Source organism: Lepidochelys kempii, chromosome 3 (assembly GCF_965140265.1).
Source record: "Lepidochelys kempii isolate rLepKem1 chromosome 3, rLepKem1.hap2, whole genome shotgun sequence".
Taxonomy (NCBI): domain Eukaryota; kingdom Metazoa; phylum Chordata; order Testudines; family Cheloniidae; genus Lepidochelys; species Lepidochelys kempii.
Genome location: NC_133258.1, coordinates 105,865,680 through 105,889,929, shown reverse-complemented (window position 1 = coordinate 105,889,929; position 24,250 = coordinate 105,865,680). Strand labels below are relative to the sequence as shown.

The 24,250-nt window shown below is 41.9% G+C and overlaps 1 protein-coding gene across 1 annotated transcript in view; it reads right to left on the bottom strand.

Annotated features, from left to right (window-relative positions):
• Window positions 1-24,250, bottom strand: part of ECT2L (epithelial cell transforming 2 like) — a 60,199-nt gene that overhangs the window by 29,966 nt on the left and 5,983 nt on the right. The window contains exons 2-12 of the mRNA XM_073337461.1: window positions 23,790-23,902; window positions 19,160-19,322; window positions 14,533-14,785; window positions 13,072-13,208; window positions 11,220-11,347; window positions 9,907-10,045; window positions 8,376-8,544; window positions 7,563-7,688; window positions 6,062-6,154; window positions 4,152-4,334; window positions 2,342-2,445 (exon numbers count right to left, since the gene is read on the bottom strand). Coding sequence (XP_073193562.1) covers window positions 2,342-2,445; window positions 4,152-4,334; window positions 6,062-6,154; window positions 7,563-7,688; window positions 8,376-8,544; window positions 9,907-10,045; window positions 11,220-11,347; window positions 13,072-13,208; window positions 14,533-14,785; window positions 19,160-19,322; window positions 23,790-23,902 — 1,608 coding nt within the window. The remainder of the gene's footprint in view (window positions 1-2,341; window positions 2,446-4,151; window positions 4,335-6,061; window positions 6,155-7,562; window positions 7,689-8,375; window positions 8,545-9,906; window positions 10,046-11,219; window positions 11,348-13,071; window positions 13,209-14,532; window positions 14,786-19,159; window positions 19,323-23,789; window positions 23,903-24,250) is intronic.

Genomic DNA, 24,250 nt, shown 5'->3' with positions numbered 1-24,250 from the left:
CACTGCTACTTTCCACTGGCTCTATTCCAACCCCACTTGGATGTAAGACTTCATCCCCCAGCCCCTCATGTGTCTTTTTCCTTCCCTACCTTATTTCTTCTCTTTCCTATTCCTCTCCTTTTTCCTTCTAGTTAGAGTCTGGCTTAGCTGACCAAGACTGTATATTTTGCAACACTGCTATAAACCTGTGACCAGAAAGAGGCAGATAAAAGCAATCCCCTAAACAGCCCAATCTGGTACAAGTTTGACGGTTTTTGAAGTGGCTGATTAGACAAAGGGCTAAGCCTATTTTTTTCCAGCAGTGAGGTTGCAAATGAAAATCAACACCAGAGAGAGAAGCTTCAGTTTCTATTTTTGCTATTCTATTCTTTTCTCTCCCCTTAAATGTGATCCGTCTGTATAAAATTTCTTTAGGTTTAAGAACATGTGTTGGAGACCCTCAAAAGCCATCTGAAAAGGATCATTAAGAGCATTTAGCTTAAATCTTACTTTCTTTATGTCCTGCAATACTGCCAGTATTCACTCTACCATGACAACCAACTCCCTCCTGGAATATGCCGCTGGTGGGAGGGGTAATGCATTTCTGACTGTATGGCACAGTTTGGCAAAGGTTTTAATATTACCCTATTCAATTTGGAATGAAAAATAGTATTTAAACCCAACAACAGAATTTTTCAACACCCTGTATCTCTGCTCCATTTTACAGGAGTGTAGGAAAAATTATTTAATAAATTCCAACATTTTTTCCATTGGTGGCATGCTGTGCTGCAAAGCAGTACTCTGGCATGCCCAGATTTACCATGGTGATATAATTATGATAGGTTTTGTACAAAGTATGCCTTGTGAGGTATCATTTTAAAAGTCTTGATCTGTTGAACATTAATATCCTGTTGGAGTGTATGTGCTATCATTGTATGTGAAGTTATGAAGTTTTACTATGTGTGTGTTACTGAAATGTTGTGCGGTTGGGAACACCCACAACCAGCCTTTCAGGTGCAACAATGGAGCAACCAGATGCTGCTGATGGCCCATTAAAGTAATCCACCTCACAACAACTATCCTAGGGACTATTGTATACGATAGAGACTTCTCAGAGAGAGCACCTAGACAATGGAGACTGCTTGACCCATAGAAAACTATAAAAGAAGGGAAGTGACATCACTTGGCCTCTCTCCCCCCACAACTCAACACCTGGAAACACACCTGGAGAACAAAGACTGAACTGGGGAGATAGTACCAGACTGGAAAGGAGAATCCCAGCTTGTGTCTGAAGGAACTATATTATCCAGGTGAGACACTGCTTGATTCAAATCCTGCCTAGTTTTATAAAACAGACTGCAATTTTACTTTTATTTCTTACGTAACCGACTTTGATCTGTATGCTTACTACTTATAATCACTTAAAATGTTTCTATAGTTAATAAATCTGTTTTATATTTTATCTTAACAGTGTGTTGACATGCCTGGAAAATCTGCTCAGTGTACAGAAGCTGGTGCATGCCCTCTCCACATTGAGGGAGGGGTGGACTGGGTAATAAACTTATGCTGCTCAGGCTTCTGACCAAGACAGGATGGTACATCCTGGGGTCCTAGGCTAGGGAGCTGGGAGAATTGGCTGGAGCCTCTCTCTTGTTAGTTCATGAATGGCTAGGGGACACATTCATGTAACTCAGCTGGGTGCATCCCTGCCTGTGGATGGCTGTATAAGTGCAGTACTTGGAGAGGTTTGCAGTTTTTCACAGCATCACAGTGCGAGGGATCCCAGGTTGGTAAGCCACAGGGCTCAGTGGTACCCCAGTTCCAGGTTGCACTCCAGGGAATCCATCACACCACCATGACCTCCATTCACCCAGAACAGTGCTCAGAATTGTCCTCAGTAGAAATCCCACTCCTCTTCTCCATGCTGTGTTCTCTCTCCAGTGCAGGATGGCTTCTTTTAGTATTGGGAGATACGGGCTCTAATGTCACTCCTTCCAGGATTTTGATTCTCATGCTTAATTGGAGTGGCTGATTGACTAGGAAAGTCTGAAGCACTGTGCAATCTGTGCCAGCATCCCATTCAGCATCCACTCTTAAAGGACCCGTTGCTAATTTGGACTCCAAACCAGGAAAAAGCAAGTGTGTCCATGCGACTACCCTATTCAGAGCTATGGATCGTCACCTACCTATGTATTTGTGGGCTGATCCAGCATGTCAATAGGTATCTGAACTTATTAAAAAAAAAACAAAGCCTCAAATATTCATCAAGCCTAGTACAACAGTCACTGAAATGGGAAGAGGTCTGCAAATAACCTTAAATACCACATCATTCGACTATTAAAAACCTTGCAATTTTACTTACATAGCTTCTTTTTGACAGTTCAGCTAATCCATCAGTGAAAGTCTGGGCTGTTTCTCTATTAGTATGTACTTTAGCTCTGCTCATGGCATCAAACATAAACTGACCTGAAAATACAAGATCATTAATTGTAAGTTACTCCTTTAAACAGATATGATAAGCTTGCCTGATGGCCATTAACAATAGTCACTATATTCTAGTCAGGGAAATAGGCAACCGCACATGCAGGCTGACATTTTGTTGGGCATTCAAACAAAAGGGAACTGGTCTACACTGGGGTTTTTAGCCACTAGTCTACCTACAATGATGTAGCTGCACCAATGCCTTAGACACTGCAAATATAAATCCGGTGTAGGCAAGGTCAAAGTGTGTGTCTGCTCTGCAAAAGCACTCTAGACATGGCATTGCCAGGTCCCACAATTTTTTCTCAATCACATGGTAGCAAATGTGCTCACTTTCTGGATTTAAAAATATATATTTTTACCTACCACTGCTAGCCCTGCAAACTCAGCCTGAGATCTGAGTCAAGCAGAGTCATTTCTTTGGCATTATGCCAGTATAGGGACATCTCAGACCTGTGGCAGCAGGCCTGCTGAAAGCAATTCTGGGCTCCAGGGCAGAACAGTCAATGGGTTGCCGCTGCACATCATGCAGGGCAGGCTGCAGCTGAGCCCTACGCGGCTGCTGGTCCGGCGTGGCGTCACCACATGGATGCGGAGCTGGACCATATGTGGCAGCTGGTGCACACTCGCACAAGCTGGGCCCGCGGTCCACCTGATATTTGAGTGGTGCTGCACCTGCACTGGTTGGTGCCCAGCAAGCTGCTACCACCCAGCGAGCTGCTGGGCATGCTCTTCTGACATGGCCAGGGCTTCCACATGCCCACCCGGCTGCCTTGGCTGCTGCCAGTACTAACCCGCACGCGCCCAGGAGCCCTGTGGCCTGCCTGGCCAATTTAAAAGCAATTGCCCCCTTTGCCCCTTCCCTCCCTCCCCTTGTTGGCGGGCCTGTATGACAGCTTTAAAGGATATTGTCTAAACACAGACATTGGGGTCAGAAAACAACTTTGAGAGAGGTTTCCTAGACCCATTTAATGTAACCTTACCCTCTTCATGGAGACAGTTTACTTCTTGATACTCTGAATGTAGTGTGTGCTGAAAGACATCTCTTTAGGAGAAAAGTAGATTGCCCTATCAGTAACTGGAGTTCTTCCAATATAACATCTACAGATCTCTACAATGCTCTTGTTTTTGAGCATTCATTCTGACAAGGCTTTTCTTGGGCATAGATAGTCTTGGTGTCATAGTTCACATGCATTGATGCAGAAGGGGCCTAAGCTAGGTAAACTGCAAGCAATGGTTTCTGGTCTGCGCATCTTAATGCAAGTTCAGATGCCATATATTTGGGCAGTCGCACTTATTACCGAATGACCTAGTTTGCTGAAGGATATAATACTTTATTAAAAACAACTGAATAACTTTTTTTAGCACTCTTTGTTTTGATCATGCAGATAACTCTCCCATTCATTTGCCCCTTTGTGTTAGCTGACACATGCACTGGAAGTATTCATTCTGTAGTAGGTTATTTTTAATACTTGTCATGTACAATGTGCATCACAGACACAGAAGACAATATTTGCTCATCAAAATAGACACAGGAGAAAAGGGGAAAGGAAGAGACAAGTTCTAAAGTTGTGATGTTTCCATGAAAGTTTGGGGGGCGAGGGGAGAGATTTCAAGTCTTTTTTTCTTACCCTTTTTGAGGAAGTATTTGTTTTAGAAGTGTTTAAAAAAGGAAAAACGACAAATCTTACCAATAATCCGGCCACTAATATTCTTCTGCAGCTCACTTAAATATGGTTGCATCTGCTTCCGGACAGATTTCAGTGCCTCCTCCAGGAGCTCTGTCAGTCTGAGCCATGTCTGTAGTTTTACTTCAGTGAAGTAGGTGGAGGTGGGAGGTCCATCCTTCTGTTTTCCCAGCCATTCACTAAGGACTGATATTTTTATGCTGGGTGTTAGGCAAAAACCTCACTGAAACTGGTAGCTGTAACCATTGCCCTTCATTCAGCATAAGTGTAAGAAATAAGCTCCTTTATGGAACATTTAGCTGAAACAATAGAACCCACAACCCAAAATGCAGGCACCCAGCGAGGCTTGAGTAGAAGTTGAACCATGTAGCCTTAGGTGTTTCCCTGGAGACTGATATAGCAATGCAGGAGCTGGTGTACTGATTTGGTAGAGCTGTGTGTCTGCAGCAGAAGCACACAGAGAGAATTAAGAAGCCTGGATAGCATTAGACAGAGAACAAAATCTGAAAGTATGAGCTTTTGAGCAGAGAACTGCCTGAAAGAGATTTGGAACTCTGACCAAAGAAACTATCTCCTGTTTGATTCCCACTATGTTGAGGGAAACAGGACTTTGTACATTCTTAGTAAACAAACAGGACTGAATCAAAGAAATACCTGACTCCACCATCAATTTCTCCTCCCATCAGAAACAATATGCAAGTCCCCAAATGTTGGCTAACCACTCTGGTCAAAAAGTGGTTACAGTATCATGACAAATTAATTGTTTCCTGGTTTACTCTGCTGTAAATTTCAGATCATTCTGGAGAATTCTGACTTTTATTAGTATGGCAATAAAATGTAATTGACACTAAAGTAGAGTTTGATGCCCTTTCAACAGGAGACTGACTGAGTTTCTGATACCATGATTATACCTAGGGCTTTCCACAACTACAAGATGTTGGTAGTGGACTTTCTGATGCTGAATCAGAAGATCGCACCAAACATAGATTTTTAGTGATCTGTGACAGAATGTCAAACACATCCCCTTTTGAAAGCATAATGGATTTTGCAAATTCAAGTTTATTCAGGACCTGAAACCTCTGCTAATTACACTTTTACATGCATTGCATGGTCCATACAAAACAGGGACCTTGAAGCATCTGAATATAGATGTGGCTGTACCAGACGATCCTCTCTTCCCACCCATTCACTCTGCTCAATGTATACTTTGAGACACCTACCCTTTAACCCCTCTGTCCTTCATTATGCTAACCTGACAGGCAGATAGTATTACATCAAACAGTACTTAGTTGTTCCTGAAATGGAATTTTTAAAATATGGCAGAATAGTGTAGCCAAAGTTATAAACCTGTAGAATTATAGTTTAGAAGAAACCATAAGGGTAATCTAACCCCATGCCAAGATGCAAGAGTTGTTGCATCTAAACCATCCAATACAGATGGTTATCCAGCCTCCTTTTGAAAACCTCCAGTGAAGGAGGTTCCATTGTCCTATTGGTTTTACAGTTAGGAAGTTTTTCCTGAGATTTAATCTAAATCAGCTATTCTGGAGTGTGAACCCATTGCGTCTTGAACCTCAGTGGCAAAAGAACACCTTTTCTCCATCTTTTTTATGGCAGCCTTTCAAGTATTTGAAGATCACTATCATGTAAATCTGTGATTTGATTTTAGAGTATGACACTGGGTCTTCAGTAAATAATACTAGCCATCTAAAATTAATCAAATGCCAACATCCTTCCTCTATACACCTACTTCTACCTGTCATTTTCCAAAAGCAGGTTGAGAATAATTTTCTCTTGCTTTTATCTAATAATTCTTACTTTGCTTATGGGCCAAGCCATGTAAAATGTGGCCAAATACCAGATGTGCCACATAGCTCCCTTTATAAATGTGTATAACAGCTTTCTGTACTTACTGTGCTGATAAGATCCAGTTGCAATTCCTGTAGGGGTTCTGAAGAGCACACCAGTTAGCTGAGTCAGCTGGGAAAGGACTTCCATCCCTGCCTCTGAAAAGATGCATTCTTTTTTCTAGTTCATAAAATTCTGTATTATTTACATCACTAACATCATATAGCCACTACAGTACACTAGCCAATTCTTTTTCTCCATGCTGCTATTATTCATCTGAAACCAAAAGAGATCTAAACTTTTTTTCAAGGCTAGATGAAAATGTCACCGAAAAACAGTACTTTTTATGCTTTTTATCATATTATTCTGAAAACTCTACTATATTTATCAATGGCATGAAAGATGTCCTGTGTATCTTAACAAAATGACGCTGTGAAGGAACAATCACATCCATTAACATGGACAAAAAACTAGAAAAGCTGTTTTTGGCGTGAGATCCCTAATGAAGAAAAATAACTCCAGTTTAGTTCTAATGTCAATGAAAAGACACACATTGTGAGATTGTGGGGTCCCTGAGAAGAATAGAGCTTTGAGGTGCATTTTATTCCTTCCAAGACAAGAAAAATAACAAAATAGGAGTGGATACTATTCTTTAGTTCTTGTAATGACCTGCCTTGATGCCAGCTAAGGGGGTGACCCTGCAAGGCTGAGCAAATGACAGATTCTGGTGCTTGCTCAGCACCTTGCAAGATCAGCCTTTAATATCTCCCAAACAGACTGAGGTAATTGAAGAGAATGAGAGAAATAGAATATATCTGTCTCTTTACTAAGCTCAGCAGCTGTGTGAAACTATTCTGCTGTCTAATGGACTCTGTACCCTCATCATTTGTATTATAGCACCTATGAGTTCTAGTCATGGAGCAGGACCCCTTTGTGCTAGGTACTGTACAAACACAGAACAAAAAGATTCTCCCTGCCCTAGCCCCAGCCCCAAATAGAGCTGGTTGAAAGAGACTCTTCCCCCCCCTCACCCAGTGGAAAATTTTGACTTTTCTGCAAAGAGCAAAAACTTTCAGACAAAGTCAAAAATTTCTATTCTGAAAAATGTGATTTGTGGAACCAATTTGAAAAGCAATGTTTTAGTTTGATTTGATGTTAAACTGTCCCCCTCTCAGCTACCACTGTGTCTAATGTGAGCTGTTTGGATGCCCTATGTCCCCCTTTTCCTCTGTAAGCCAGGCTTCTTGGCTGGACTATATGTCCCACGATGCATCACAGTCATTCCTCTGTGCATAACAGAAGCCTCATACCTGTGGTGGATCATGAGATGTTGTCTAGCTCTGGGGGTTGACCCACAGAGGAGAATGGGGACAAGAGGCACCCAAACTACAACTCCCACAAAACTATTCCAGTATTCAGATTTTTTTCAATGAAAAGTCAAAATTCTCCACAGAAAGAACCCAATTTTCTACCAGCCTCAATTGCAACAAGCCCTACTCAGTAGTGAACACATACGCAATGGAGTGGGAGATTCTCCCTCATGGCAGAAGTTCAAACAAAACTGACCTGATGCTCCCAGGGGAACAAAGATGTCCACATGACCACCTTCCTCTGGAGATATGACACAACCTAGCTTCTCCCAAAATTCTCTCACTTCAGGGCTCAGAATGTTCTCAATACTGATTCTGCAGCCTGGAAAATCATTTAAATAAAAGTCAATGAAATAAATAAAATGTCCATGAGGGTTTTCATTCTGCTCAAAATTCTTCCCTCCTGTACTCATACCATTACTTCCCTTCCCATGACTTACACAGTCTTCCCTCAAATCTCTTTTTTGAGGGCAATATGCTAACTTTCAGACCTGAGCGATTTCTTGTCCTCCATTTCTTTCGTAACTTCTTTCTCTCTCTCTGTTCCCTATTCTCTGTACCATGTATTCTCTCTCTTCTGGTTATTACTTTTTTCTTTGCGCCTCTGTGCCGGCTTGTTTCTCTTTCTTGTCTTCCTTTTATTCCTTATTTAACCTCATGGTCAGTCCTTTAGTTACTTTGGACTAGCATCATGTGTCTAATCTCCTTTTTTATGACAGCAGAGATGGCTCTACCATGGCATCTTTTTGTCATATTTTCTCTGGCTTTTAACTAATTACCAACCCTTGATCCTACAAGCTTTTACATCCAGGCAGCCCCTGCTCCTGGGGTGAGTCCTATTGATTACAATGGAAGGTACAGAGGTCCACCTGCCAGAAACACATTACAGTTGGATCAGTGACCAATTTGCTAGTTTGATTAACTTTTCATTTTCATGCTGTTTCCCCTTTTGGAATACCTAAGCATGATATGGCATTGACATGTTCCCAGTTAGTTTCTCTGCCCCTACCTTGAAGTAAATTGATCTCTCTGGAGTCTCCATCACTAAAAATCCCTATACTCTTTGCTTTTCGGCCATCCAGAGCCTTTTCTATGTAAAAAAGGAGGCTTTCCAATGTCATTCCGCAATGTTCATACAACACAGGAATCACCCCAGGTTTGATGCTGTCCAGCACCATCTATAGAAATAAATCAGTTCATATCTTCAATAAATAAATCCTGCTTTTCTCAACCTGTAATTCCCTGAGAAAAATATCATTCTTAATTCAATATTCATTTGTAGGATGCAACACATATTATTATTTTACACATTAGTAATTAATTACACAGAGAAATTCTTTATTCAGCTTTGTCCTGTGGCCCCATAATGCCAATGGATATGAGATAATCTCTCCAACAACCTTTATGAAAGGAAAATATCAGCTAGGCCACCCCTGCAATTCGTTGTGCATGAGCAGCCTGGCATGCCTTGTGAACCCCCAGTGAAGTTAATTGTGTTCTCTACAGATACAGCTGTCCGTCCACACACTGATTTTTAGAATCAGGGCCATAATCTTTACCATGAAACAACAAAACACTGCTTGGGTGGTCAGCTTAGCTTCCTACTTATTTTCCACTGATGGTTTGCTGAAACTCAGATGTTGTTCAACTTTTTAAATATACAGGATGGGCTGTTTTTGGAGTGTGCATCCTGGACTTGTCTTTGATTAGCTATAACACTGAACATCTTACACAAATTAGTACTTAAACCATATGATTTGGGTTTTTTTACTTCAAATCACATAGTGTCAGTGTATTAAAACCTGTGCAGCCCACACACGTGCACAGACAGCATTTTTTATTCAGTGTCCTATTAAACTCTGAATTTCTGTATTAGAGATTCATTAAGGCCCGTGGTGCTCAAACTTTTCCAGTCACCCCCTGCCCCTTACCAGTAATGGAATCTGTCTGTGCCCCTCCCCCCACTACTGAACAGTCAAGGTTTCTTCAGCACAGAGCTTGGGCTGAAGGCAGAGCTAGTGGCAGAATGGGGGACGGATGAGGAGCAGCTGGGGCTAGAGGCAGAGCTGGTTTGGGGGCGGAGAGGGAATGAGGGCAGAGCTGGGCCTGGAGGCAGAGCAGAACGGGGTTGGAGGTGGAGCTGACCTGGGGGCGGAGTGGGGCTGGAAGTGTGGTGCGCTCTCCCCGCCCCCTGTGGGGGCTAGCTCCAGTCCCACCACACAGACCCCCAACATTCCTCTGCACCCTCCCTATTGAGAACCACTGATTTAGACCCATTGTATTACTTTACTGACATTTTAATCTTATGCTTTCCTTTGTTTTGTTTTTTTATGGTGCACTTTCGCTGAGACCCTAATCCTGTAAACACTTAATGGGACTAGGCATGTGAGCAAAATATTTGTAGGACTGAGGCTATAGTAGACTCCAGGAAGGACGCTTTCTTTGCAGAGGAAGGATGAACAGATTGCTGTCTCAGGTACTTCCCCCCGTTTGTACTCTAACTATTCAAAAAAGAGAGAAGACTTAGAAGAAATTCATACCTCATATGCAGGAATCCTGGATGATATCAAAACCAGATATGGCTCAAGTGGATATGCAAAATTGCTGTGTTTTTGGTAGACACACTGACAGTGTTTGTAAGGTAACACAGGGTAGGATCTTCTTCCAGTCACATTCTTTCTACAGAAGGAAAAGCAAAAACTCAGGCACCATATCCTTTAAAGATTATCTTTCTTTTTTTACTTTAATGCAGAAATAAACCATTAGGGTATGCAAATACCTGTCTAAACCTCAGTTACACTAAATAGACATGCAGTGTTGTGTGTTGTAAATACATTTACAGCAATTTGTATTATTATTCTATTCCATGCCTCCTGAATGCCACCACTTCTGTGAGACAATTAACCTTAATCACCTACTGCCTACTGAGATCACTGAGTTCCAAACACCTACAGATCAGCCATTTGCACTCTTTTTTGTGTTTATTTTTACACTATGTCTTAGCAGTGCTGGTGATAGGGAAAATACTCCTCAGTGCCCTCATTTGCTCTGTGGTGAAAAGATTTTAAACTTACAATCTCAATACACATAAAGAACAAATCAATGTGTTCTTTGTAAATCCACAAAAGAAAATGAATTTTTAGGATCTTCTCCCTAAGTAGATTTAGCCAATGAAAAGTACAACTCTAGACTTCAGAGTTTTGTCATTAGTCCACTATCCAGGCTTAGCATGAAATAGCTCTACAAGGTTCCCATTTTATGGCTGGACCAGCAACAGGGTTGAGGGTGGTATGCTGCATCATGGGAAAGCCTCTCTAGTCTCTTGTTCTCCATATCTTTGAACTTCAGGGTGGTGGTTTAAGACCAGATCAGCTGATGGTTGCTCCAGGATGGTTGCTTCAGGCCAATCTGTGCCCAAGAATCTAGAGTGGGAATTTAGTATTTCTGGTCACACCCCCACACAGAACACCAAGTTTTTACCCAACCTCAAGTTTCAGTTCCCTCCCCAGGATTACGCCCCAGTGGTGTCAGTTAAATGGAGGACTTTGCATGGGCCAGACCTATCATCTGCAAGCCAGTTCGTGGACTTGCTCCTCCCAGCCCGGAGGAAGAGCAGCACAGCTTTGAGAGGGAACCTATGTGGTAATTATTTAGAACCAATGGACAAAGTTGAGCTCCATCAAGGTGTTCGTGTGTTAAAAGCCACCTGACATGACCACAAACATCTGCAGTTTTGTGTGCTGTTTCCTACAATGTATTCTGTCACCCTTATTAATCACTGCATTTTGGGTACCATTTTCTGTGTGGTTTGGGGATTATGGCCAGCATTTTGAAAATCTTGAGTCCTGCTTACCTCTTGGGCAAAGTTTTTAGGGAGGCCAAAACAAGCTGTTTCTCTGCTCCTAGATTAAAGTTTGCTACAGGTTTCATTTCTTCAGAAAGCAGCATTGAAAGAGTATGATTCGAAAGAGCACTCTTTTCCTGAAAGCATTTAAACAAAAATGCTGAGAGAAATATGTAAGATGCAGTGTAATAACATATGGTTCAGTGATTACATAATGCAGCTGTTAAGAAATGCTGTCTTGTGTTTACCAGTAAAAAATACCTTAAACTTATTTTACCAATGATAGTACATTATTATTGACAGACACAAAGTAAGATGTATTTAACTGAGTTCCTCAGAAGAACAATACTTGACTACAACTAACAGTGGCTCAGACACAATCTTGTAAATTGAGTAATATGGATACAAACTAAGGCACTAATCCTATACAGAGCTTCACAAGGATGAGGGGGTTCATGAGTATTTATAGTGGAGGGTGAGAAGAAGATTGTCCAGTAGCATATTTCTTGGGCTCACATACCAGCTACATCTAAACACTTTTACTTTCTGCCAATGCTTCACTTTGAACCTTAGCATGTATATTTCAAGGCACAAAGAAATGTTAATTGTACTCAACTGCTTTACAAGTTGGATTACAGACTGAATCTAGCTGTAATCAGAGTACAGTTTAGTCAAGTATGAAATTAACTGTATTAAGAATAAGTCTGCACGTTTGTCACTTCTGATTTCCATGGCAAAGATCATGACCTTTAGGGGACTCTAATTTTTTTAAAATAATTGTTTTACAAGTCTCTTCCTTCCATTTTAACAGCCCTTTTTGATGTGTTTTTTGTGTGTGTTTTGAAGTCTTAATGCATTTTAAAATAACTGATGGCTATAAATGCTTTTTCCAGTAGAAAATAAGCTTACTGGGAAGTAAAATATTCTGTGCCATGACTTTTCAGACTTTACTGACACCCAATCAATCTTATTTATGAGATACGAGACACACAGTAGACACAAAAACCAATCCTGCAAAGACAAAGATATGAGTAACTGACTTGGGCTCACAGGGCTTGCACTAGAGGGCTGAAAATAGCAGTGTAGAAGTTCCTGCTAAGGCTGAAGCCTAGGCTCTGAGTCCCAGGGAGGGGGAGGGTCTCCGAGGCTGGGATCCAGCCTTAGCAGGAACTTCTACACTGCTTTTTTTAGCCTCGTAGCAAAAGTCCTGTGAGCCTGAGTCCGGTGACTTGTGCTCTAAGACTTGTACCATGGGGTTGGGCTTTTTGTAGTGTAGACGTACCCGCAGTTGCTCATGAGCCTAAGTCTTTGCAGGAGTGGCTCCCTCACATCAGTCTCCCAGTTGATCAGCCACTTACACCTGCCAGTATTTACTATAACAAAGCCTGTCATGTATTGTCACTGTGCACCATTCTGAACTCATAATTATACAAGTATAACAGGATCTCTATGCTTTATCGTACATATTTCAGACAAAAACATTATACACATATTAAGGTCATGCTGTCCCAACCTTACTCATGGTACACAGTATCTTATGCCACAAAGTTCTCGTTGGAGGTCAAAAGGCAGTAAGCAGTGAGTAGGGCACTTCTCAGCATGACTAAGGGTGGCAGAATGAGGTCCACAATAAACCGTGAACCATAGTCTGTGCTGACTTCAGTGGGATTACATGAAGCATAAATCAATTAAGAGTTTTAATTGCTTTTAATTAAGTGGAATGTATTTCAAGTAGTTCTGATTTAAACAGGATCTATGTGTTAGCACCTCCAACCAATCTCAGGATTCAGCACTTAATGCTTGCACAAAAAAAGAACAATTTGCAAAGGATAAAATGCAAGTAGATTTTGGGGGAAATTACCCTAATTAGTTGCAAAGCTGCCTGTAGTCTAGCCCGGTCCTGAATCGTCTGGGCCTGACTTGGCAGGAATCGCGATTTTAAAAATCTCGAGCTCCAAGTACCACTCATCCAAGGCAGTCGAGCTTTGAATAACTCCTCTGAAAAATAAACATCACCAGACACTGCTGTTCAATTCCATGCATTTCCACTGCTGGGTAAGTACACACTAACAGGAGAAACAATGCAGTAACTAGGGAAATAATCCATATGAAAATTAGCATGTTAGTTTTACAGGGCAGTCTTTAGATTTTTATCTAAACTGAACATCCTGCCTGAAAAGTCCTCCTCATTTTTGGCTAGGAATTGGTCATTCTACTAAAATGAAGTTGTCTTATATTAATACCTGAAATGAAAGTAGTGTTGACAACCTGAATAGTTCAAAAAATAATGAGTTTAGTTTAAAAAAATCATAAGAATGTTTTAACAGCCATGAGATTAAAACCATGGGGACTGTTTTCATTTGCCTTCTGATTTTTGAGGACTTGGGATTCATATTTTCAAGTTTTTCTCTCTAACCGGAAAGACTAGAAGCCTACTGTTTAAAAAAGGAAAACTGAGATTCTCACATAATCACATGACTCCAGGTGCTGCGGTTTAGGAACAATGCCAAATATGAGACTTGAGAGAAAACTTGAGGATTTGACATCACTGAAGGTGTGCTCTCCATGAAAACTATCTGAATAGTGACATCCTTTCAAACGAATATTAATGAAGGGGGGAGAACCATGTTGCCCAAACAAAATATCACAATCTATATCTAATATAAAATACACTGATTATTAGACTTGTAGACATAAATCTCAATATGCTGAGCACTGTTTAATAAAAGTCTGATATATCCTAGAATTCCGTGGAAATATTTCTTTTAGTCTTAGGTTTTATTTAAATAATTTTATACAAAACCTACATTTTGACCTAAACTTGACCAAGGATTCCTTTAATGCATTGGCTGTATTTGTAGATATAATTAAAATTTCTACAGGACATCCTGGTATTGGGTCTTTTCCTTTCAAATCTTCGTTTTCATAAATTGGAAAGCAATTTGTGCCAGACTGGAAAGAAATTAAGTCAGCAACCACACACTGACAGTTTAAGGTTTCTATTATTTCCACAGTTGAGATGTACTAGAAACCCCACTGGACACTATTAAGCCTGAATATTTTTATCCCTTTCCTACAGGTATATAAAATATGACTAAACAACCACATGGAAGAAACAAAATCTATTGTTATATTTACCATTTTCAGCTCTTACTCTTTTGATATTAAATATTAATTTAAAAAAAATCTGCGAAGCTAAGTTTTCCTAAAGAAAAGGTCTTTGACTGCTTGAATACTTTAGGCTGCTTTATCACTTTCAGAAGACAGTGTTTGTTATTATAACGTTAATCTCACAAGAGGTCGTTATTTTAATACCACTGACTCTTGTGTAACGCTAATCTCTCCCGAATCATTTTCCGTAGCCATTTTTCTCTTAGCCTTTCTTCCTGCTCCTCATGTTCAGCTTTTGCTTCATTGAGGGTCCCATAGATTTCAGTGGCCTCTCTTGGGGTGAAGTAATCCAAGCTGGTGGCACAGGCAATATAATGTCGCTTCCAGGAGCTATATTCGCAGTCTGCTGGAGTGTAGGGCAGGAACCATCCGAACTTAACACACTTTGGCGCCCACAAACAGTCCTTAAGACAAGAAGGAGGTAAGAGAGAGACAATAAGATGTGAGTGAGGACAAAAAGCTTTCTATTTAATCTTGGGGCTTCATACTGCCACTGATCACCGTAGTATCTGAGTACAAATCAAACATGGCAGCTCCATAAATATGTTCGAGAGATTTCTTTTTTTTTATGAAGTGCCTAGTGCTTTTACAGGAACAAATAAAAATACACGATCCCGCTGCCTCAACTTGTTGCAACTTTTTCTTATGTGAAGAGGCTGGCACTGTTCCTGAGGATGAATAATCAGACAATGTCAATGAATTCAAGTGGGAGAGGTGCATTTGCTTTTCTTCTGTTTTTTTTAAAGGGATAGCGGAGGGATGTTTCATTTTAAAATTCTTCGTTATCTGGAAATCTGCAAATAAAGGAAAAGGAGTACTTGTGGCACCTTAGAGACTAACCAATTTATTTGAGCATAAGCTTTCGTGAGCTACAGCTCACTTCATCGGATGCATGCTGTGGAAACTGCAGAAGACATTATACACACCGAGACCATGAAACAATACCTCCTCCCACCCCACTCTCCTGCTGGTAATAGCTTATCTAAAGTGATCACTCTCCTTACAATGTGTATGAAAATCAAGGTGGGCCATTTCCAGCACAAATCCAGGTTTTCTCACCCCCCCCCAAAAAAAACACACACACACACACAAACTCAGTCTCCTGCTGGTAATAGCTTATCCAAAGTGACCACTCTCCTTACAATGTGCATGATAATCAAGGTGGGCCATTTCCAGCACAAATCCAGGTTTTCTCACCCCCCCACCCCCAAACACACACAGACTCACTCTCCTGCTGGTAATAGTTCATCCAAAGTGACCACTCTCCCTACAATGTGAATGATAATCAAGGTGGGCCATTTCCAGCATAAATCCAAGTTTAACCAGAACGTTGGGGGGTGGGGGGGGGAGGGGTAGGAAAAAACAAGGGGAAATAGGCTACCTTGCATAATGACTTAGCCACTCCCAGTCTCTATTTAAGCCTAAATTAATAGTATCCAATTTGCAAATTAATTCCAATTCAGCAGTTTCTCGCTGGAGTCTGGATTTGAAGTTTTTTTGTTTTAAGATAGCGACCTTCATGTCTGTAATTGCGTGACCAGAGAGATTGAAGTGTTCTCCGACTGGTTTATGAATGTTATAATTCTTGACATCTGATTTGTGTCCATTTATTCTTTTACGTAGACACTGTCCAGTTTGACCAATCTACATGGCAGAGGGGCATTGCTGGCACATGATGGCATATATCACATTGGTGGATGTGCAGGTGAACGAGCCTCTGATAGTGTGGCTGATGTTATTAGGCCCTGTGATGGTGTCCTCTGAATAGATATGTGGGCACAGTTGGCAACGGGCTTTGTTGCAAGGATAGGTTCCTGGGTTAGTGGTTCTGTTGTGTGGTATGTGGTTGTTGGTGAGTATTTGCTTCAGGTTGGGGGGCTGTCTGTAGGCAAGGACTGGCCTGTCTCCCAAGATTTGTGAGAGTGCTGGGTCATCCTTTAGGATAGGTTGTAGATCCTTAATAATGCGTTGGAGGGGTTTTAGTTGGGGGCTGAAGGTGACGGCTAGTGCGTTCTGTTATTTTATTTGTTAGGCCTGTCCTGTAGTGGGTGATCTTCCTGATAACACCATCCTGGCCACTATGGATGTAGAAGCCCTCTACACCAACATTCCACACAAAGATGGACTACAAGCCGTCAAGAACACTATCCCCGATAATGTCGTGGCTGAACTTTGTGACTTTGTCCTTACCCATAACTATTTTACATTTGGGGACAATGTATACCTTCAGATCAGCGGCACTGCTATGGGTACCCGCATGGCCCCACAGTATGCCAACATTTTTATGGCTGATTTAGAACAACGCTTCCTCAGCTCTCGTCCCCTAACCCCTACTCTACTTGCGCTATATTGATGACATCTTCATCATCTGGACCCATGGAAAAGAAGCCCTTGAGGAATTCCACCATGATTTCAACAATTTCCATCCCACCATCAACCTCAGCCTGGTCCAGTCCACACAAGAGATCCACTTCCTGGACACTACAATAATAATAATTAATAATCGTGCTAATAAACGATGGTCACATAAACACCACCCTATACCGGAAACCTACTGACCGCTATTCCTACCTACATGCCTCCAGCTTTCACCCTGACCACACCACATGAGCCATTGTCTACAGCCAAGCTCTGCGATACAACCGCATTTGCTCCAACCCCTCAGACAGAGACAAACACCTATAAGATCTCTATCAAGCATTCTTACAACTACAATACCCACCTGCGGAAGTGAAGAAATAGACTGATAGAGCCAGAAGAGTACCCAGAAGTCACCTACTACAGGACAGGCCTAACAAAGAAAATAACAGAACGCCACTAGCCGTCACCTTCAGCCCCCAACTAAAACCCCTCCAACGCATTATTAAGGATCTACAACCTATCCTGAAGGATGAACCAACACTCTCACAAATCTTGGGAGACAGGCCAGTCCTTGCCTACAGACAGCCCCCCAACCTGAAGCAAATACTCACCAACAACCACATACCACACAACAGAACCACTCACCCAGGAACCTATCCTTGCAACAAAGCCCGTTGCCAACTGTGCCCACATATCTATTCAGGGGACACCATCACAGGGCCTAATAACATCAGCCACACTATCAGAGGCTCGTTCACCTGCACATCCACCAATGTGATATATGCCATCATGTGCCAGCAATGCCCCTCTGCCATGTAGATTGGTCAAACTGGACAGTCTCTACGTAAAAAAATAAATGGACACAAATCAGATGTCAAGAATTATAACATTCATAAACCAGTCGGAGAACACTTCAATCTCTCTGGTCACGCAATTACAGACATGAAGGTCGCTATCTTAAAACAAAAAAAACTTCAAATCCAGACTCCAGCGAGAAACTGCTGAATTGGAATTAATTTGCAAATTGGATACTATTAATTTAGGCTTAAATAGAGACTGGGAGTGGCTAAGTCATTATGCAAGGTAGCCTATTTCCCCTTGTTTTTTCCTACCCCTCCCCCCCCACCCCCCAGACGTTCTGGTTAAACCTGGATTTGTGCTGGAAATGGCCCACCTTGATTTTCATACACATTGTGTAGAGAGTTGTCACTTTGGATGGGCTATTACCAGCAGGAGAATGAGTTTGTGTGGGGGGAGCCGGAGGGTGAGAAAACCTGGATTTGTGCTGGAAATGGCCCAACTTGATTATCATATGCATTGTAAGGAGAGTGATCACTTTAGATAAGCCATTACCAGCAGGAGAGTGGGGTGGGAGGAGGTATTGTTTCATGGTCTCTGTGTATATAAAGTCTTCTGCAGTTTCCACAGTATGCATCCGATGAAGTGAGCTGTAGCTCACGAAAGCTTATGCTCAAATAAATTGGTTAGTCTCTAAGGTGCCACAAGTACTCCTTTTCTTTTTGCGAATACAGACTAACACGGCTGTTACTCTGAAACCTGCAAATAAAGGCGTTTTCGTGTTACTTTGATTGTCATATTTGGCCTAAGAGGACTGGAGAAGAGAAAGAGTAGGCTAATTGTTATACCACTGTGAGCAGCTTCTGAAGATCAATATTTATTTTATTTTAATTTCTATAAATAGCATTGCTATACACTATGCATTTAGACAGACCAAAACAAACAGTAGCATTGTGGATATTCCAAAATGCTAAGCCCTGGCATTATCCGTATCCATATGGTCCACAGCAATCTCTATAAATTACGGAGTTTTAGGATATCCAGCTAACTACATAGCTCTAAATTTTGTATTTTGTTCTGTTGCTTGATGTGTGCATTTAAAGACCAACGCCAAAGCAGGGTTAAGTATAGAAGCAAAGCAGCAGAATGAAATGTAGAATGAGAATTAGCTTCTGACAAGAGAAAATATAAATGCCTTTATGTGTAATATACTCTTAGAGATTGAGATGTTCTTGCTAAGGTTGGATGAAGCTGGTTCCAACAATTTAATCTGTTATAGTGAATTAAATAAAGCAAAGTTTAAAAGATTATTTTGTCAAGTGCGTGAAAGAGTTGAAAATTCTGGTACAGAAGATCTTTCCAATTATTATTAAGTGTGCTAGACAGATACATGGAATGCTTCAGAAGGTTGAGCATTTATCTGAGTGCTGTACAAGATACGAAATTGCTTTGCAAATTATGCTATTTACAACATGCTGTTCCAGATTTCCCATTTCATGTATGCAGTGCGCCTTAAAAGTGCTGTAAATGTCCAGTTACCGGTCCTATTCCTATCAACATCAATAAGAAAATTCTTCTTGATTGCCATGGGAGTGGGACCAGGCCTACAATGAACACACCTGTTCAGTTATAAACTTCCAGTGCCAGTTGACTTGGGCAGCTGCACACAACTCCCTGGGGCTGAGAAAGGAGAAGATGTACAGAGATATGAAACGTGGCAGCACTTTGGTGAAATCCACTTTGGTCACTGGAATCGTCTCTGCAAACCAGTTTTGGGTAAACCTGTGAAGAGACAGATATTCACCATAGTTAAAATCCTGTTGAGATTCTATTCTGTCACCCAGTTGGTCTTCCCTTTCAGAAAACCTGAGATCTCTTTGAAGAATATTGTTAGGAGTGAAGTGATTCCTATGACAGCATAATTTGCAAAGTGCTTTGGGACCCACTGGGAAGGGATTAAAGATGTATTTAAGTCAATTTAAGTCAAGAAGAAAGCCAAGGAAAGTGTGGGCCCCTTACTGAATGAGGGAGGCAACCTAGTGACAGAGGATGTGGAAAAAGCTAATGTACTCAATGCTTTTTTTGCCTCTGTTTTCACTAACAAGGTCAGCTCCCAGACTGCTGCGCTGGGCATCACAAAATGGGGAAGAGATGGCCAGCCCTCTGTGGAGATAGAGGTGGTTACGGACTATTTAGAAAAGCTGGACGTGCACAAGTCCATGGGGCCGGACGAGTTGCATCCGAGAGTGCTGCAGGAATTGGCAGCTGTGATTGCAGAGCCATTGGCCATTATCTTTGAAAACTCGTGGCGAACCGGGGAAGTCCCGGATGACTGGAAAAAGGCTAATGTAGTGCCAATCTTTAAAAAAGGGAAGGAGGAGGATCCTGGGAACTACAGGCCAGTCAGCCTCACCTCAGTCCCTGGAAAAATCATGGAGCAGGTCCTCAAAGAATCAATCCTGAAGCACTTGCATGAGAAGAAAGTGATCAGGAACAGCCAGCATGGATTCACCAAGGGAAGGTCATGCCTGACTAATCTAATCGCCTTTTATGATGAGATTACTGGTTCTGTGGATGAAGGGAAAGCAGTGGATGTATTGTTTCTTGACTTTAGCAAAGCTTTTGACACGGTCTCCCACAGTATTCTTGTCAGCAAGTTAAGGAAGTATGGGCTGGATGAATGCACTATAAGGTGGGTAGAAAGCTGGCTAGATTGTCGGGCTCAACGGGTAGTGATCAATGGCTCCATGTCTAGTTGGCAGCCGGTGTCAAGTGGAGTGCCCCAAGGGTCGGTCCTGGGGCCGGTTTTGTTCAATATCTTCATAAATGATCTGGAGGATGGTGTGGATTGCACTCTCAGCAAATTTGCGGATGATACTAAACTGGGAGGAGTGGTAGATATGCTGGAGGGGAGGGATAGGATACAGAAGGACCTAGACAAATTGGAGGATTGGGCCAAAAGAAATCTGATGAGGTTCAATAAGGATAAGTGCAGGGTCCTGCACTTAGGACGGAAGAACCCAATGCACAGCTACAGACTAGGGACCGAATGGCTAGGCAGCAGTTCTGCGGAAAAGGACCTAGGGGTGACAGTGGACGAGAAGCTGGATATGAGTCAGCAGTGTGCCCTTGTTGCCAAGAAGGCCAATGGCATTTTGGGATGTATAAGTAGGGGCATAGCGAGCAGATCGAGGGACGTGATCGTTCCCCTCTATTCGACATTGGTGAGGCCTCATCTGGAGTACTGTGTCCAGTTTTGGGCCCCACACTTCAAGAAGGATGTGGATAAATTGGAGAGAGTCCAGCGAAGGGCAACAAAAATGATTAGGGGTCTGGAACACATGAGTTATGAGGAGAGGCTGAGGGAGCTGGGATTGTTTAGCCTGCAGAAGAGAAGAATGAGGGGGGATTTGATAGCTGCTTTCAACTACCTGAAAGGGGGTTCCAAAGAGGATGGCTCTAGACTGTTCTCAATGGTAGCAGATGACAGAACGAGGAGTAATGGTCTCAAGTTGCAGTGGGGGAGGTTTAGATTGGATATTAGGAAAAACTTTTTCACTAAGAGGGTGGTGAAACACTGGAATGCGTTACCTAGGGAGGTGGTAGAATCTCCTTCCTTAGAGGTTTTTAAGGTCAGGCTTGACAAAGCCCTGGCTGGGATGATTTAACTGGGAATTGGTCCTGCTTCGAGCAGGGGGTTGGACTAGATGACCTTCTGGGGTCCCTTCCAACCCTGATATTCTATGATTCTATGATTCAATTACTTGACCATTTCTCTATTGATAGCATCGCAACTCAGTGACATAATGCAACATTTTGAGGGCAAATCTAGACTTTTATGTAAAGAGGAGCATCGCATTGTTGTAACTAGTGAACTGTATGTCTTGCAAACCAAACAAAACTATGCCAAGAGTGTGGTCATTTCATCAGAACCACTTATGTTTATATCACTGGCCCTTATATCACTAGATTGGTTTTATTGCTCTCCAGAAGACTGGAAAGAGTTGAACCTTTGTATTTGTAGTAGCCATTTTCTATTATTAGTAATCTAGTAGGTCAGGAGTTTGAGAGATGACTCTTGTCAATAAAGAAACTATTAGGCCCTGGATAATAGGCAAATTATCTATGTGAAGAACACTGACACATTCTATATGATTTTATAAAAATATGCTAATTAGTGTGAATATAATGTAATTGGAATATGCTTCTTGCAAAAGGTCTCTTGTAAGGTATCATTACAAAGCTTATAATCTACTGAGTGTGGTCATCCTATTTGTATAAATGTATCACTCTTGTATCTGAAACTAGAAATATAAAATATAACTCTGAGGGCCTACTGTAATTATGCAAAGTGTGGGCCATTAATGGTGGTTTGGAATCTTGATGGCTTCCATTAACCAGGACAATTGTCTGTAGATGGCTCTGTTTTACTTGCAAGTCTTCCTGTATACGTGTGTGCTGGCAAGTGAATAATGAAGTCTTACAGTGACATGTGATCATGTCAGCTGAACTGGACTCCATCTTTAAGCTGGTACTTTTCCATTGAGAAGGAGGGAGTGGGAACCCAGAGAGGGACAAAGGATTCCCGCCTTATGCAAAAGATATATAAGTGGGTGGAAGAGAACAAACGGAGGCAGCCATCATGAGAAATCCCCTAGCTACCACCTGAGCTGGAACAAGGGCTGTACCAGGGGAAAGGACTGTGCCCAGACTAGGAAGGCATCCAGTCTGTGAAAGAAACATATTGAAACATCTCGGAGAGTGAGATTTTATCTGTATTCAGTTTTATTACTGTATTAGGCTTAGATTTGCGTGTTTTATTTTATTTTGCTTGGTAATTTACTTTGTTCTGTCTGTTACTACTTGGAACCATTTAAATCCTACTTTCTGTATTTAATAAAATCACTTTTTACTTATTAATTAACCCAGAGTATGTATTAATACCTGGGGGGGGGGGGAACAAACAGCTGTGCATATCTCTCTGTCATTGTTATAGAGGGCAAACAATTTGAGTTTACCCTGTATACGCTTTATACAGGGTAAAATGGATTTATTTCAGGTTTGGACCCCATTGGGAGCGGGGCATCTGAGTGTTAAAGAAAGGTACACTTCTGTAAGCTGCTTTCAGTTAAACCTACAGCTGTTAGGGGACATGGTTCAGACCTGGGTCTGGGTTTGCAGCAGGCTAGCGGGTCTGGTTCAAACCAGGCAGGGCACTGAAGTCCTAAGCTGACAGGGCAGGAAAGCAGGGGCAGAAGTAACCTGGGTACATCAGGTGGCAGTCCCAAGGGGGCTTCTGTGATCCAATGGGTCACAAACACACAAATCAATCCAGATGTTTGGATGGGAAAGGATCAAGACGTCCAGGGAAAGAGTGAAAGATCTCTCTCATTTTTAATAATCACAAGTGGCCAGGAAACAACTCTGTAAACCCTTACCCACACACAGACCAATAGAAGTCAGTGTATAAAGGATGTCATGATTAGGCCCTTGGTTTATAAGAGCTGACTAAAACCTGGTCCTGTGAGGTACAGAGCTCCCTCTGCTCCCATTAGGAGCCAGTGGGAACTCTTTGTGTTCAGTACCTTGCAAAGCTGAATCTTTGGGATCTGATTATGCAATATAACATGGAGCAGGCTGTTGTGCCCACATGGAACCACACTGACTCCAGTGAGTCTCTGCACAAGCAAAGCAAAGCAGTCTGCCCACCCACCTATAAACTGCAACATTCATTGTGAGCTCTTTGGAAAAGGAACCTTGTCTGCTCCATGTTCTGCACAGCATTGATCACACGGACAGTGCTCACCCGATAATATATAATACTAGATGGAAAGGCGATAGAGATTTTTTTTCTTATTTCCCTACTGATGCAATGAAAAGGGGAAAAGATGGAGAATCTGGAGCCTCAGGCCTGCACTAGACAAATATCTACACGCTTTCTCTCAGTTTTGGTACAATGTTAATTTTTAGGTCTTATGAATCTGACAGTGTCCTTTTTAAACCAAACTGACAGGGCCCTCTTTAAAAAGATAGGTACAATTTCAGGTCCCAATCAGATCCATCTGGGTGACACCTGCACGAGTGTTAAACCCTCAACGACTTCACCTGGATACCACAAGGTTACAGGGATCCCCCTGGGCAAATCTCATTACAGAATTGGTTTGATGTGTGTTTTATGTAACATCCATATTCATACATACCTGCTTGTTTGGAAAGACAACACTAAGCTAGTCCTTGTATCAAACTTACTTCAGTTGTGATTTACTGCATCTCATCAACATTGTGTGGAGGAATTGTTTGCGCTGCTTGTCTGTCCACAGATCAAACCAATGGCTTATGAGACTAACTCTTTCCTGAAAGAGCTGAAAGGAAACAGAGTATTTCCGTATCTCATTCAGTATGTTATGCAGCCCTGTACAAGTCTGATGCATGTATAATGATGCTTAGGGAGGCAGTGTGACCCTAGTAGATAGAAATTAAACTGGACAGGGGTGCTGACAGCCACTGAACCAAACTGTAACCCTGTATATGATGGAAAACACTTCAAGCCAGGGGGTGCTGCAGCGCCCCCCACCCCCAGACCCATAGTTCATGTACCTATGAATTGGAGGCTTGTCTATATGACAAGTCACGGCAAGGCAAGCCACAGTATGAATCTACAGCATACCAGCTTGCACCACAGTCATGTCCTGCACAGACACTGTAACAAG